This window comes from Mytilus edulis, chromosome 11, assembly GCF_963676685.1.
Source record: "Mytilus edulis chromosome 11, xbMytEdul2.2, whole genome shotgun sequence".
NCBI lineage: Eukaryota > Metazoa > Mollusca > Bivalvia > Mytilida > Mytilidae > Mytilus > Mytilus edulis.
Genome location: NC_092354.1, coordinates 61,729,471 through 61,746,591, shown reverse-complemented (window position 1 = coordinate 61,746,591; position 17,121 = coordinate 61,729,471). Strand labels below are relative to the sequence as shown.

The window sequence follows — 17,121 nt, the reverse complement described above, 5'->3', positions numbered from 1 at the left end:
GTTGCTTAACGCCCAGTAGCCAATTATATGCATATTCGGGACGAGGACATGTTAATGTTAACTTATATGTATATAAATCCTGTTTTTTTTTTCTTATTTGGTGCTTGGCCGACACTCTGGGCCGAATTTTAACGTGTGAGTTCGCGCATTTGAACACCATTAAACAAAACAAGGCGTTCCCTGTGTGAAGAAGCAGACGGCTAGAGAAAAAAAAATACCAAAAGCCTTGCACCGGAGAACGATAACACAATATGCAATCAAATAATTGCATTAACGGTACTAATTTTACTAAAACAGATGCGAATTTCAACAATTTATTTGTCTTCGGTGATACCAAAGGACAACACATTCAAAATCCTAATACAAATGGTACAAGCCGGTAAACAATAAAGAACAGAATGACAAACACTGACAAATCAGACATTTGCGGTATGGGCTTTGCTCATAGTTGAAGGCCGTACGGTGACCTATAGTTGTTAATGTCTGTGTCATTTTGGTCTTTTGTGGATAGTTGTCTCATTGGCAATCATACCACATCTTTTTTTTATCTTTGGGTTATGAAGACACATTTGATTTTTAGAATTTACAAATATGAACAGTGGTAGAATTAACATATCACACATAAGATAACATTTCAAAAAAGTTGCTGCGTTTTTCCAAACGAAAACTAAAATAAACTACAAAGAAATGAAGTAAAATTACCAAAACAAATTAATTTAAGATTGTAAAATATTAAATTTGATACATTAAGCTCTGTTATTTTAATCATAAATAGAAAAATTACCAGTTGTTAATCAAACAGTATGAATAATCAGGAGTGAACAGAAAATGATGGAACGGCGTCAGCGTCAAACGGGAAAACCGTTGTAGTCCTAATTTACACGGATGTTTAATATTTTTGTCATACAGAAGTTTAATTGCAACCGAACCATTCGAAAGCAATAATGATTCTTTAATTTACCATCCTGATTTTCTTATAGCAGTATTCAGAGAAAAGGGTTTTGAATCCAAATACATAAAAGTAAATAAAATATGACAAAAACAAAGATTTTGAAATATTCATTTTTATTTTGGCTGTTTTGATTGAAATGCAAAATGCTATATTTAAGCATAAGTAACTATTAAAATTCTTCATCAAATCTGGTACCTCTGATAACTATTGAGGCATAAGGTAATGTAGGGAAATATGCGATACGTAAGTAAACGGTATCAAAGGAGTAGGTCCGGTAAGGGCCGATTTCGACCTCAATTTTCAAGTTCATCTAACGAAAGATTTTAGACACTTTTTAAACATTTAAGTTTCTATTTCAAATGATTCAATTATTTTATGTGAAAGATTTTAACTGATTAAGTCATTAAAAACGCTCCAATTCAAGCTTAAATATGAAGAATCTATCAAATATGTCAAAAATCGTCACTTTTCAGATGGTTTTTGTCAAAAATGAAAGTGGCCGCATCCGTGTTCATCCTAAACCTTTATATATATATTATGTATTATCATCAAATACAACTTACATTTCAATATTATGAATGAACACGAATGCGGCCACTTTCATTTAAGACGGAAACCGTCTAAAATTTAACTAAAATGCTCAAATTTCCAATAAATATCGTAACGATTACATTTTCACAATTTTCTAAAACTGCTATATTTTGGGGCCAAAAAGGGGTCTTACTGAACCTGCTCCTTTCATTTTAGAAAAAAAAACTATTGTATATTATATTGGAAAAAAGTTTTTATCCCTAACATTAATTTATATAGATAAATATGAAACCTATCTGAAAATGCCTTGTAAAGAATAGGATCCAAAAAATGAAGAAAATATTAATAAAAAGTAGCAAATAAATAAATGAATAAATACACAATTATACATATTACAAAAAGTTAAACTCTAAAAAGTTTTAAAATATAGTTTGACTAACCTCTTTCTCTGTATTCCTCGAAGTCCATCTTCTCCAAATTAATTCACTTGATAGTTTGCTATGATAAATCTGATGTGTGCCTAATTTCTTTATGTCTGATGTGTCCCTAATTTCTTTATGTTTTCAAGAAATTCCGTCACTACCGAATGATATGTCCGAAGAAGAAACACTCTATATAAAGTGTCAATGATGAGTTACACATCATTGCCTTTATGTGGGAGAATCTGATCAACCTCGTTTTCATTCGATAGTTATAAACTATATTGATCTGTTACTAAAACGACAAAAGGAAAATAGTTTAAGTTTTAGATGAAAACATAAGGTTTATGTCCTACTCGTGAATATCTTAATATATTTATTAGCATTTTCTTATTTGATTTGTAAATTCATTGACAAATTAAAGATGTCTTTCAAACTGAGTCGTAATTGCGATAACTTTATAACTAAACAGTGGTACGTTTGAAAGGTTTCATGCATGGCATCGAGAAAAGAAGATCAATGGTGGATTCGGGGGTGGGGATGGGGTGGGGGGGGGGGGTCTTTTACTTTTACGATCAATTCATTTGAATGGGGACATAAAGTTGCTGGAACCCCCCTTTATCCACGGTTAGGACCCCCTGAAGATTCAGGATACACGTACACGAAACTGAGTAGTAACGAATTCCAGGTGGGTTTGAGTGTGCACATCTTCTTACTTGATCTTAAATTAAAAGTATAGTGTTTTTGGTATTACATGTTTGAAAAAATCTCCTTCCTACGCTCGTGTTTACTATTACCATTTAAGGCTTTACATATTAAGCCACCAAATACATTATAATAGAGATCTTCTTTATAACAACAATTACTAAAATGTTTAAAATTCAAGTTTAAAGTTGTCCAGTCAGAACTGTTTTCTTACTTTCATTTTCGAAATAAAATACAACAACAAATAGTGTGTGTAAAATAAAATATTTCTTTCCGAAAATAATTAGAAAACCTGAAAAAAAAACTACAAAGGAGAGTCAGTGAATATATGTCAAAATAAAACTTTCAATTCGGAAGACCATACGAGCACTGGAACAATATTAAACACAGAGATCATCAATTATATATACCAAGATAATTAGGGCCCCGCCGACGGCGGGTCGCCCTATAGTGATCAGTCTGTCCGTCCGTCCGTCTGTCCGTCCGTCTGTCCGTCCGTAACACTTTCGTGTCCGCTCCATATCTAGAGAACCGTTATGATTTCATACTTAATACTTAACATGATTATTAACCAACACCAGAGGGTGTGTCATGTTGTATGTACAACTTCCTAGGTCAAAGGTTAAGGTCAAAAACTTTGGTTTCGAGTTGACAATCCTGTGTCCTGTGGTGAAGATCGTGTCCGCTCCATATCTAGATAATCGTTATGATTTCAAAGTATATACTTGTCATACATTTTAACCACCACCAGAGGGCGTGTCATGATGTATGTACAACTTCCTAGGTCAAAGGTCAACGTCAAAAAAACTTTGGTTTCAGTTGACAACCCTGTGTCCTGTGGTGAAGATTGTGTCCGCTCTATATCTTGAAAACCGTTATGATTTCAAATATTATACTTGACATCTATTTTAACCAACACCAGAGGGTGTGTCATGATATATGTACCACTTCCTAGGTCAAAGGTCTGTCTGTCTGTTGGTCTGTCCATCGCTAACAAATTTGATCCACATTATATTTTGAGAGGACAGCTGTTATTATTTCATACTTTATACCTGACAAACATTTTCAACTTAACACATATATTAACCAACACAAGAGAATGTGTCATAATGTATGCATCCTAGGTCTAAGATCAGTCTGTCGGTCTGTCCATCTGTTCGTTGTTCTTAACAAATTGTGTCCGCTCTACCTCTCGAGAACCATTAATATTTCATACTTTATACTTGGTGGGTCATAATATATTGAAGGCATAATTCTAAAAATATGTGACAAATATCAATTGGGCAGCACCTTTAAACATATTGTTCAAACATCAATCCATATATCCAGAAGTCACCTTAGAGTAGTAATCAATGAGTTCACATCATGCAGTCATATCACTATTATACTATGAAAGTAAGATGAGAATATTTATCAGTTTTAACTTCAAATCTTAGATCAAAATCACACATGAGACTATGTAATAACTTCAAATAATGCTTCATATCAGATTATCCATACAACTTATTTACCCCACGTTATTGACAGCGGGGCCCACAGAGATGGCTCCCATCTCAATGATATCTAGTTTCCTCAGTTTGACATAATCACATGCGCAAGGCACTTCAAGAAACACTGCTTAATAAACTACTTTGTGCGGAAGACATTATGCAGAGGAACCGAATGACATATTCATACGCATTACGTTGAGAGGATCTGAGAACACCAAGATGACTTACTATATTCCACAGACAAATATAAAATCTTGGTTCATGAAAAAATTAATAATACTGCAATCTTATTATCGTCTATGAATTCCATATTGTATGCAACAAAGCATACAAAAAGAACAATATTTATAATAATTATATTTTGCTTTATTTGGCTAAATCTCGTAATTGTTGGTCCTCAATGATCTCAACATTGTGCTATATTTGCCAGTTAATTCATTTTTCTTCCGAGCGTCACTGATGAATCTTTTGTTGTCGATACGCCCCTCTCACTGGGGTAAAGCTGATGACCGTAACTGCATTCACGGTCATCCCAAGATGTCGGATGAAAAATTAGGTCAGTTTCTGTATTGTCTGTTTAAGTTTTTCTAGATCATTTTCTTTACAAATCATACATTGAAACGATGGAAATTAATAAAAGAATCACTCGGAAATCACTAATTACTTCCGAGAAATGTGCATGAAACGGGAATTTCGATTTGAAAAAATCGTGAAGATGACCGTAAATCATAATCAAAATATTTTCAAGATGACCGTAACATATAACAAGGATGACCGTGATTGGTAAAAAGATGACCGTAACTTGTAAAAGATGACCGTAAACGAAGCAAGACTAAAATCTTAATTGTCATATTTACTCCTTTAACACGAATGTTTCTACAAAAATAATTAAAAAGTAAATTAACTATAATTCAAACCACAGTTTTTAGAAAGAATTAATTTTGTTGAGCTATAGATCTTTGATAATAAATATTTAACATGCATAAATGTAGATATCTACTAATTAGCTTTTGTATTATGTTAACTTTGGTTTATACTCGATTAATATTTCGGTCCGAATCTCATACATCACATTGAATAACTATTGTTTCAAAGTTCTTTATAAATGTATCTAATGAGCGACAACTTCTCCGTAAATTGTTCCGCAGATGGACGTCTTGTGGCGTCACGGTTCCAACAGCTTTTGATCAGGTTAATGATATTTTCATCAACTGGTACCTCATCTGGAATGTCCGGTGTGACCCCTTGCTCGCCCACTTGCTTTATCAATTGTGTAAGATTCAAATTGTAAAAGGGTTCCTCCTCAAATACAACCTCAAAACCAATTAAAGACAAGGAATACATGTCAGCCATCTTTAAACATTCGAGGTTGAGGGATTCGCCTCTAAGGTTTTCTGGTGCTGCATATTTAGGCGTCCCCACGTTTTTTGTGTACTGTCTGCTTTCAGACATTGAGGTTTCAGTCTCGTTTTTTATCATGCTGAGACCAAAATCTGTGAGTTTTGTGAGTATTGATTTCCCAGGACTATGGTCTATGAGTACGTTTTGTGTTTTCATATCTCGATGGGCAATATGTTTTGCATGCAGGTATTGAAGACCAGCGCTTGTCTGCTTAATTATTTTTATCTTTTCGTCCTCAGTAAATTCAATGTCAGTTTTAATATGAAGAGCCTCGAATAGACACATCTGCATGTACTCCATAACAATGCAAAGATCATTTGGAACCACACAGGCACCAAGAAACTTTACTACATTCGGATGATCCAAATCACAGAAAAGCATAACCTCGTCGGTGAATTCTTTCTGTTTGCGAGCCGATACTTGTTGGACACGAAGTGTCTTTACCGCAACGACGGATCTCTTCCATTTAGCAAAGAAAACATCACCGAAACCCCCATTACCGATTTTTTTTCCCAAACAAATTTCTTTAAAATCAATTTTGGTTCCTTTGAAATTTTTCAACACTTCCTCGGAGGTGTATGGTTGGCTACTGGTTTTCATTTCTTCTTGCCATTCGGAAACTTCCTTTTCCCTTCGTAGTATACTTTTGACTGTATCGGTAACATAATATTCATCTTCCTCATCTAATCCACTAATGAAATCACATTCGTCATCCTTAAACAAAAACATACATGACTGTTACAAGTCAGAGGTGTTCAATTTTAATGAGAGAAAAATATTCCAATTCAACTTATCTACTGACGAGGAAAGGTAACACTAGGCCACCGAAAGATGAATTATTAGTTCAGTCTAGGTGACGAGTGATCTAGGGTGATGGAAACAGTGCAGGCGGTGTTGTTCCCGATATCCCAATAAATTGAGTTTGAATCCCGGCGAGGGAAGAACAAACATTTGCTTCCGAAAATTGCAGATTTAACATTGTTTTGCTGGTATTTAGAGTATTTTATAAACGAGTCTAAATTGAAAACTACGTTCAAACCTATGATTGCGTTGGATAAACACCGCAATTTTTATACGTGTGCATGTAAAACAAATTTCGTTGAAGAAGGGTCTACATACAGCACAAACAACATTTTCCAAAAGACCAAAAAAGTGAAGAAGTATATTTAAACAAAACGCATTTGACTAATAGGTCAAACAACTGATGTTCTCTAACCCTGCTGACTACCATTGGCGATTGCCAAATAAAATTGATCACAAGATGTAACAAAATAGATCTTGATATAAATTTAATACTAAACAGAAAACAATTAACTTGTGGCCACGATGTTATGCCACAAACATAAAGTATATCTATATATATGCTGGTGATCGATGGAAAAATCTGTTGTAGAGTTGTCACTGGCTCAGACGTAGTTATAAATATAATTATTTTCTGTGACTGTAACTTACATTAATTTGTAGGATCCTTTACTATAGATAATTTAGCTGATCTGTAAAAATAACATCTCCATGCCTTATAAATCATGTACTGTAGTACGCCGCTAGATTAAAACTGACGTGGAAAGGTAAAACCCGGCCTCCGAAAGCTTCATTTTTATGAAATCTACAACAGATTTATCCATCGGAATACCAGCAGTGATGGTGATACATGGCTGTGTACATTATGTATATACAACTCGTCTAAACATCAACACAACAATGTTAGATCTGTAATTTTTTGTTCTTCTCTCGCCGGGATTCGAACTGAGATATCTTGACAACAAATCTATGACTGCGTTAAATAAAAACCGCAATTTTTATACGTGTGCATGCATAACAAATTTCTTGGTAGAGGGGTCTAAATACAGCACAAACAACATTTTCCAAAAGACCAAAAAAGTGAAAAAGTATATTTTAACAAAACGCTTTTGACTAGCAGGTCGAACAACGGATGTTCTAAAACCCTGCTGACTGCCATTGGCGATTGCCAAATAAACAGTTCACCAGATGTAACAAAATGGATCTTAACTATTAATTTAATACCAAACAGAAAACAATAAACTTGCGGAAAAGGTGGTATACCGCAAACAAAAGGTGCAAAAATTAGTACACCATATCCGGATTTCGACAGTTAATGTCTCTTCAGTGATGTTAGGAATCGAAACGGTATACATACAAAGTCTAAATTGAAAACAGCGTTCAAACCTATGATTGCGTTGGATAAAAACTGCATTTTTTATACATGTGCATGTAACAAATTTCTTTGTAGAGGGGTCTAAATACAGCACAAACAACATTTTCCAAAAGACCAAAAGAGTGAAAAAAATACAATTTAACAAAACGCATTTGAGTAAAAGGTTGAGCAACTGATGCTTTTAAACCCTGCTGACTACCATTGGCGATTGCCAAATAAAATGATCACAAGGTGTAACAAAATGGATCTCTATATTAATTTAATACCAAACAGAAACAATAAACTTGCGGCTAAGATGGTAAACCACAACATGAGGTGCTAATTTTTTTTACACCATATCCGGATTTCGACAATTAATGTCTCTCCAGTGATGTTAGGGATCGAAAAGTATTTGGAAGGACATTTAATTTACCTCAATTTAGGATAGACTCTTGAAATTTAAAGAGTCAAAATAGGATGAACGGATTATATAAACCGGAGGGAAAATATAGTACAAGCCCAAACGAAAGAAATATAAAAAGTCTAAATTGAAAACAATGTTCAAACCTATGATTGCGTTGGATAAAAACCGCAATTTTTATACATGTGCATGTAACAAACTTGGTTGTAGAGTCTCTAAATACAACACAAACAACATTTTCCAAAGGACCAACAGAGTGAAAAAAACAAACGCATTTGAGTAACAGGTTGAACAACTGATGTTCTTAAACCCTGCTGACTGCCATTGACGATTGCCAAATAAATTGATCACAAGGTGTAACAAAATGAATCTCTATATTAATTAATACCAAGTAGAAACAATAAAGTTGCGGCTAAGATGGTAAACCACAACATGAGTTGCTAATTTTTTTTACACCATATCCGGAATTCGACAATTAATGTCTCTTTAGTGATGTTAGGGATTGAAAGGTATTTGGAAGACCATTTAAATTACCTCAATTTATGATAGACATTTGAATTTTAAAGAGTCAAAATAGGATGAACAGATTATATAAACTGGAGGGAGAATAAAACACAATATATATAAGTACATGTGACGAGAAAAGGTAACACCCGGCCACCGAAAGTTTGATTTTTATCGAGCTTAGGTGGTCGAGTGGTCTAGCGCGCCGGGCATAATGCAAGGCGATTTGGTGCCACGATATCTCAGTAGCATGAGTTTGAATCCCGGCCAGGGAAGAGACAAAAATTTGCTACTGCAAATTTACAGATCTACCATTGTTGGGCTGTTATTCAGACAAATTTTATATACATATATAAGTCTAAACCTCTGTGCATTAGATAAAATCCGCAATTATATATACCTGTGCATGCACAACAAAGGAATAGGTCCGGTAAGGATCGATTTTTGCCTCAAATTTCAGGTTCATCTGACGAAAGATTTTGACCACTTTTTAAACACTTAAGTGGCCATTTCATTTGATTCAATTAGTTTATGTGAAAGATTTTAACCTATATATTTGTTTAGGGGCCAGCTGAAGGACGCCTCCGGGTGCGGGAATTTCTCGCTACATTGAAGACCTGTTGGTGACCTTCTGCTGTTGTTTTTTTCTATGGTCGGGTTGTTGTCTCTTTGGCACATTCCCCATTTACATTCTCAATTTTATTCAACTGATTTATTCATAAAAAATGATCCTATTCAAGCTTAAATATGAAAACTCTACTAAATATGCCGAAAAATGTCACTTTTCAGATGGTTTTTGTCAAAAATGAAAGTGGCCGCATCCGTGTTCATCCTCAATCTTTATATATGTTATGTATTATCATCAAATACAACTTACATTTCAATATTAAGGATGAACACGAATGCGGCCACTTTCGTTTTTCACGAAAACCGTCTTAAAATTAACTAAAATGCTAGAATTGTGAAGATTTCAGTAATTTAGCATGACTTGATGGTGCTAGTACCCGATATATGTGCATTGTATTGTCAAAAAAAACAGCCCATATTTATGTAGCAGGAGCATTTTACTGTCCAATAAATAACTAAAAGATTACATTTGAACAATTTTGTAAAACTGCTATATTTTGGGGCCAAAAAGGGGTCTTACTGGACTATTGTCAAATAAACGGATCATTTGACCCCTCACCGCACCAAATAAGAATAGAGAGCAGCATATATAAACTATTTTCGCAGAATAAGTACACATTTTTGTATAGGGGCCAGATGATGCCCGCCTCCGGGTGCGGGATTTTCTCGCTGTGTTAAAGATCCAATATTGGTTGCGTTTGGTAGTTGTCTGCTCTTTGCTCGGGTTGATGTCTCTTTGACATATTCCCCGTGTCCATTCTCAAGTTGACTGTTATAAACTATAATATCGTATTAATAAGAACAGAAATACTTAAATTAAGTTAGAATAAGGTGAAACTTTAAATAATATTTATCCCCCCCCTCCAAAAAAAATGGTTTATGTCCTAATTGCCAGTGGTATACACGTAGCGTACCGAGATCGATGTCCTCTAATTGAATAAGTCCAGGTGTAAAACAAACCGGACAGATAGTACGGCTGTCATTCGGTATATCGTGAAAAAATTAAATGATCGTGAAAGAATACCTTACGGTGGTCAAGCATTGCGATCGAATCGTCAAAGATCTGGTATCGGATCGTGAAAGTAATTAATTGTAATTCTCCTTCAAAATCGGTGAAAAATCTGCTGTATTACTACACGCTGAACAAATTCGAAAAAAGGCTGTCAAAATTATTCAACTTTCTCAATAATACCGTGCAATAAGATAAAGAAAATATGCAGTACTTTATGAGAAAACACAAAAGGCGCAACACAAGTCTATGGGATTCTTTAAAAAGAAAAACACGTTTTGTACCTATAATGGTCAATTTTACATATATAATGATATATTTGAAACTGTATCTTTGGTGTGTCAGATAGTACAGTAAAGTAAAAGGTTTCTTTTCCTTGAAACCGTTTTTTTGTTTGTTGATAACATTGAATTTTGTTGAATTTTCATCAACATTGATCGTGAAAGATCGGTCAACTTATTATCGTGTTCTTGAAAGACGAGGCATGTCCAGATGGACGCAAGTTGTTTGCACTTTTTTACCTGCATCACTACAGCACATTTGCGCTTCAAACACTATGGACATTTGCACTTTAAACTTTGATACACCTAAACAAAATCGACAAGATATTTGTGCTTTTTACCAATAATAGTGTACATGTATTTTAAAAAAAATTACAAAGTCATGGAAAGATGTTCACATATTCTTTAAAAGTTTTTCCGAACAAACATTACAATAAAAAAAATATTCGGGTTAACCAGACATATTATAGAAAATGTAGTACACGTTTCTGGGTAAACGATAGAGGAAACGAAACTTTTATGGATGGAACATTTAAATTTTGACCGAAATTCTTCAACTGGCTTTTTTATTAACGAATTGAAAATTGGAAACTATGATCCTCTTGTGTCCATTCTGTTGCAGGAATAGTCCGAGGAACTGTACTGTCATAGTTTATCTAAGTTATTTTTCAATTTGTGAAGACCGAAATATTATTTTTAAACTACCCGCTGTACCTGTTGTCCTTTAGAAAGAGTCATGGTCGTTAAAAGGAAATTACTTCCATCCACCCTCTTGGAGCGTTTTCGCTTTCATCTGACACAAGCATGATGTGGAAAGGTTGTTGCTTTTAGCTGTATATAATAGTATAAATGTTTTGTGTGTGTGTTTTTTTTTTATATTAAATGATGTTTATGTTGTGTTGAAAAACCGTAAATGTCCTATTGAAAAGGCGCAAATATACTTTAAATTAAAGCGCAAATGTTATTTAAAAAAAGCGCAAACGTCCCGCGACGGACCAGGCTTATTAATCAGAAAACAATATTTCTTTTACAATATACTTGCAACTAGTTGAAGCGTGTAATTATTTTAATAAGAACGAACATTAATACTTTCATTTCCCTCCTTTTTGTATCTAAATTCAACACTTTTCCTTAAAGTGATTAAAATAACTAAAAAAGATATTTACAAGATGAAAGGTCCTTTAGGAGCGTAAATTGTCGAAAAGTAAAGGTATATGTAGCTATAATGCTTAATGCATCCGCCATGGAAATATATGCATGTGTACGCATTTTAGTTTTTTGTGTGTGCTAGGGTTGTTACTTTCAGTTAATATCTGAGTTATATGGAGTGTCGTTCGTGCGTACATCGTATGACAGTATTGGCTAATTTATTGTTTGTTCCGTGGTTGCGCTGACATAAACTTAAAAGGTACCAGGATAACGTTATTTTACTTGATTGTTTGATCAGTCTGTTCACAATAGCTATACGTCATTCTAATGCAACATCGTTAGAAACTGTCATTTTGATTGGATAACGTCACCAATTTTCATGGCATCAATTCACAAAACATACGCGCAAACTCAGACGTATGGCAGATTTTAAATGTATGTTTTAACGTTGTTTTCTGTCAGTTTCAGTAGAATGGAGGTAACAATATTGCATTTTAAGCCATTTTGACAGACAATTTTTTTTTGTAAATTTGTCCGTATAATTCATTAAATTAGATTAGTAATTGACCTTGCATATGTTTTTTCGATACGATTTCCTTCGCGATCATATACCAGAGCTTTCACGATCCAATCGCAATACTTGCCCACCGTTAGGTATTCTTTCACGGTCATTTTTCTCGATGTACCGAATGACATCCGTGGATAGGGGAAACACCCAAATGTGCCTGAACATATCAAATTCTTCGCGAGATAAGCATATCCTTAATTCATACTTTCAATGCATCATCCATCACACCATTCGATTCGTAATTTACACCAAGAAGTAAGAATGAAAGCCAGGAAATCGGCAAACCGGAAATACTTTTAAAAGACGGTCATGTGGGATCTACGATCTACGAAATATTGTACGTAGTTTTGTCCTTTCTGTTCACAACAGAATCATGCATGAGAGGAATTTCAAATTAAAAAGACATTATTTCGGGATATCAATTTTGAAAACTTTGAAAAATTAAAAAAATCACTTACTGGGTTTCTTCTAATCAATTCATTTATACGTGCAATGGCGGCAGTATTTGTACTTTTCCTGGAAATTGGCATTGATCCAAGCGGCTTTCCTACTCGACCTTGTTTTCTGTTGAATGCAGTATCAGCATACTTCTTCGTTGTAACAGAGCCAGGTGCGTTTTGCGTATGAACCGCCGTACCAACAGTCTTGCCAACCCTACCAAGCGTACGATTTAACGAATTGTCTTTATAAACTTTCACTTTAGGATCTACTTTAGATGAAAAACTGGAGGCATTCTTGGAAATGACAGCAGTGCCATGTTCCTTCCCCACACGATCATGATGTCTGTTGTAATCATTATCTACGTAAGTTTTCACCGCGGTGCCCGATAAACTGCTGCTTGCTCCTTTTGATACAACAGCAGTACCATGTTCCATGCCAACCCTTCCAAGACTCCTGTTGGATGCGTTGTCAACATACGTCCTTGAACTACTACTTGTACCACTTGACATCACTGCAGTGCCATAAGCCATGCCAACCCTTCCAGTACTTCTGTTTGAAGCATTGTTTACATACGTTCCTCCGCTACTACTAGGTGTACTTCCTCCTGAGCGCCCACCACCTCCACCTGAACGCCCACCACCTCCACCTGAACGACCACCACTCCCTCCGCTTGAGCGACCACTGCCACCACTACTTCCACCACGAGGCATGATGGGTTTGTTTTATCTAAACAAATCAAAAGGGAAAAAGGCATAAATTGAAGCTTTGATTGAAATTTAAAGGAGACATTGTCGTTGTGTAGTAAATTGTAAATATTACCTGCAATCCTAAACAAGTTGATGTTAGTACTGTTTATCAAATCGTTAACATAAACCGCTGACTAGAGGTAGTGTCTTTTTTATTATGAAAATATTATTAAAAATTATGAATTTCAATAGATTTTTAAGTCTTGTCTCGCTTATGACAACGTTCTCTCCATTTCGTTGGTTTTAAAGAAAACCAATATGAATATTGGGTAGTTTTTGATATTGATCCAATTAGTACATGTATACATATACCAGTCTTAGACATGGCATACAAACTGATGAACGCCATCACATGAAATTCAGGTGTCGGGTTTGAGTTTAATTTGGCATCACCCAAAAGCGTGCAAAAGTAATTGTTCAACATATAAAATATATACAACGTTATAGTCTTAAGGGAAAATACTCATCATAGAATAATGGTTGATTTAGTAAAAGATTGACATATTGTACATATGTATATACATATGTTTTTTTAGTTTTAGTTCATTTATATGTTTCGGAGTTTAGTGTGGCGACCATTTTCACTGAACTAAAATTGAGAATGAAAATGGGGAATGTGTCAAAGAGACAACGACCCGACCAAAGAGCAGAAAACAGCCCAAGGCCACCAAAGGGTCTGCAACACACACACTCCCCCGAATCTCATTTTTAATCGTGAAAATTTGCTCTATGAAATATGTTGTATTCGGCACATGACTTTGTGTTTATCCTTTTAAAAATGAAATGAGACACCCTTCCTACCCCCATCCTCGTGATCATAAGTCAGAAATAGTAGCAAATCACTTATGACTTAGAATTGACAACATATTTGTTACGTTTGGAGGACGTGTTTTAGGCATTCCCATGGGAGCCAACTGTGTCCCTCTTGTTCCTGTATTCTAACGAGGCTGACTTCATAAAGTAACTTCCTAGGGGAAAAAAAAAGAAGTTAGCAGTGTCCTTTAACTTTACTTTCCGGTATATAGACGATGTTCTCTTACTAAATAATTCACAAATTTTGTGACTATGTTGAACGCATCTATCCCATCGAACTAAAGATAAAGGATACAACAGATACAGTTAAGTCTGCCTCATATCTTGACTTACATCTAGAAATTGACGATGAGGGTCTGTTGAAAACAAAACTTTACGACAAACGAGATGATTTCAGCTTCCCAATTGTGAACTTTCCATTTCTATGTAGCAAAATTCCATATCTATCTCCCAATTGATATGATAATCCCGGACTTGTATTTCCTATCATGATTTCCTTGATAGAGGGTTGCTGCTCACAATGAAGCTTTTAAACCAAGAGTTCCAAGTTGAAATCATCCCTTCGTAAATTTTACGAACGCTATCACGAGTTGATTGACCGTTATGGAATATCCGTTTCAGAGATGATAGCGGATATGTTCCTGATGTCGTTACTACAATCCCGTTCCCTTTTCACGAATGTGAACTACCGAATTAGACTTGTTACCGGGTTTCTACTAACATGAGCAACACGACGGGTGCCACATGTGAAGCAGGATCTGCTTACCCTTTCGGATCACATGATATCACCCCCAGTTTTGGTGGGGTTCTTGTTGCCTAGTCTTTAGTTTTCTATGTTGTGTTTTGTGTACAATGGTTTGCATGTTTGTCTTTTTATTTTTAGCCATGGCGTCGTCAGTTTATTTTCTATTTATGAGTTTGAATGTCACTCTGGTATCTTTCGCCCCTCTTTTAGAATGGATTTTTCTGTAAATTCATCATTAATATATCAATTTTGATAACATTCAAATATATTTTTTTTTCATTAAACAGACAATAAGAGACATTGTCACAGCAGGCATCTCCTAGACGGTCTCATTAATATTTAAACACTTAATTTTTGGAGGCAAAAATACAAGTATAATTACAATATTATTCATTCCTTTTGAATTTTAATACATTTCCTACATTTTACCTTATTTATTATGATCGGTCACCGATGTGACCTCAGATAAATATTCATTATAATCATGGTTAATTTTGTTAGACATGTGTATCAAACTGCACAGATAACTGATTAACAATGCGATATGAAACGAAAGTGAAATGACAAATTACAGAGATAACCTAAATAAAATAGACAAGGACGACTTATAATATATATATTACACGAATTTTTCGTGACTCCCCCTCCCCCCAAACCCTGTTTCCCTAGAAACTGGAATAGAAATAAGGTCATCACTGGTCTTCTCAGGTCTGGCTGTATAACTCATATGAGTGCTAAGACTGTGCGGGATGCATTAATACGAAGACACGTCCGGTTGGAATGGGGCGTTAAGGCCGATGATTCGATCGTGTTTGGTACATGTAAGTGCAATGACCTCTGGACGTTACAGAATCCTTGCAACAACTCACTAAGTGCTCAGCGTATCTATCATGTTGATAGTCAAAATGTATGCCCAACTCTCACATACTCACCTTTCTTTATTAACCATTCATATCGATCAACCTAACTTGCTCAACAACCTATTATATATTATATTAATTGTTATTTTGTACTCGTCCTGAAAACATGCATGCATTGTTATTCACTGGAGATTAAGCAAGCAACAAACAATCATTTAATCATTCATCAGCCTCCTGAAATAAAAAAATAAAAAAACCCAGAAAAACACTCATAGATACCAAAACAAGCAATCGACGAGGATTTTGATATCGGTACCTATAATTCTGCTTTCAGCAAATAAGGGAAAAACTAATTTCCTTCAACAAATTACTATGCTTTAGTAGGATGTATTCAAATCGGCTAGTAGGCTTATAAAAAGTAATGGTCATATAGCTTTCAACGTTTCTGTGTATTTATAAATTTTGACTCTTGTTGTTAAAATGTTTAAAGGAAAATCTGGAAAATTCGGACGAACGAAATTCATCAAGTATATTTTTCAATTATGAAATAAAATTAAAAACGGTCTTTTCCCTTAGAATAACACGCCATAAACGCAAACAGAAAAACTGAGGTAAATGTATGATGCTGCAGAGCACTCTAACTTTTTTTAAGGAAATAAAAATTTTAAAAGATTTAAAAAAATTAAAAGAAGGCGATACTGAATATGTTAATTTGAGAAAAAAAGCATGTTGGCTTTCCAGACGTTTATTCATGTTTAGTGTTGCTTTTTTCTGTATAAGATAGAAAACAAATGGTATAATAAAGACTTACTGAGTTTGGAAGTCAGTTTGCGTAATAAAAAAATTAAAAGTTGAAATCGCAATAAATATAATGATTCAAACAGAAGTTGAGGGACATTAAGGGTTTGTTTACATATTTGTTTAAAGGTTTTCCGAAATTGCAAGTGAAGGGTTAATTAAATATATGTATATATTTATTTTATATTTATGAGAGTGAGAGTTGATAAAATGAGAAGGCATAATAATAAGTTATATAGAAATTTACGTATTATAGTATGTTTCCCCTTATAAAGTACTTATTTGCCATGTGACTGACATACTACATAAGATTCTATATTTGTTAAAAATTGGTTATCTGCTAAAATTAATCAGCAATACAATATGAAAATAAAAGTGAAAAGATAATTTGAAGATACATGTAACCAAATACACAATAAAATTGTTATCTCATAATAATATAACATGCATTTTTACATTCACCTGTTCCTTTGTCAGTAATACTCCATGAAGAATTAAGGGACTGG

The 17,121-nt window shown here is 34.5% G+C and overlaps 2 protein-coding genes across 3 annotated transcripts in view; both read right to left on the bottom strand.

The window, feature by feature from the left end:
* The window catches only part of LOC139496002 (aromatic-L-amino-acid decarboxylase-like), a 46,114-nt gene extending 44,006 nt beyond the window's left edge, over positions 1-2,108 (bottom strand). The window contains exon 1 of the mRNA XM_071284437.1: positions 1,924-2,108. Coding sequence (XP_071140538.1) covers positions 1,924-1,951 — 28 coding nt within the window. The 5' untranslated portion in view covers positions 1,952-2,108. The remainder of the gene's footprint in view (positions 1-1,923) is intronic.
* Positions 2,109-4,939: 2,831 nt separating this feature from the next.
* LOC139496006 (uncharacterized) lies at positions 4,940-13,373 on the bottom strand. 2 transcript variants are annotated; one of them, XM_071284444.1, is made up of 3 exons: positions 13,333-13,373; positions 12,671-13,230; positions 4,941-6,212 (listed from the first exon to the last, which is right to left on the bottom strand). In XM_071284444.1, the coding sequence occupies exons 1-3, from the start codon at positions 13,361-13,363 to the stop codon at positions 5,187-5,189; spliced, it is 1,617 nt and encodes a 538-aa protein (XP_071140545.1). In that variant the 5' UTR covers positions 13,364-13,373; the 3' UTR covers positions 4,941-5,186. The 2 variants fall into 2 exon arrangements, with proteins under 2 accessions (XP_071140544.1, XP_071140545.1); XM_071284443.1 differs by having other exon boundaries at positions 4,940-6,212; positions 12,671-13,369.
* Between the last annotated feature and the right edge of the window lie 3,748 nt (positions 13,374-17,121).

Excerpts from the sequence above, each read along its gene's own strand:
- LOC139496006 (XM_071284443.1), bottom strand. The coding sequence starts at position 13,363 with ATGCCTCGTGGTGGAAGTAGTGGTGGCAGTGGTCGCTCAAGCGGAGGG. Across the intron at positions 6,213-12,670 it reads AATTGATTAGAAGAAACCCA|GATGACGAATGTGATTTCAT; the intron begins GTAAGTGATTTT and ends TTTTTGTTTAAG.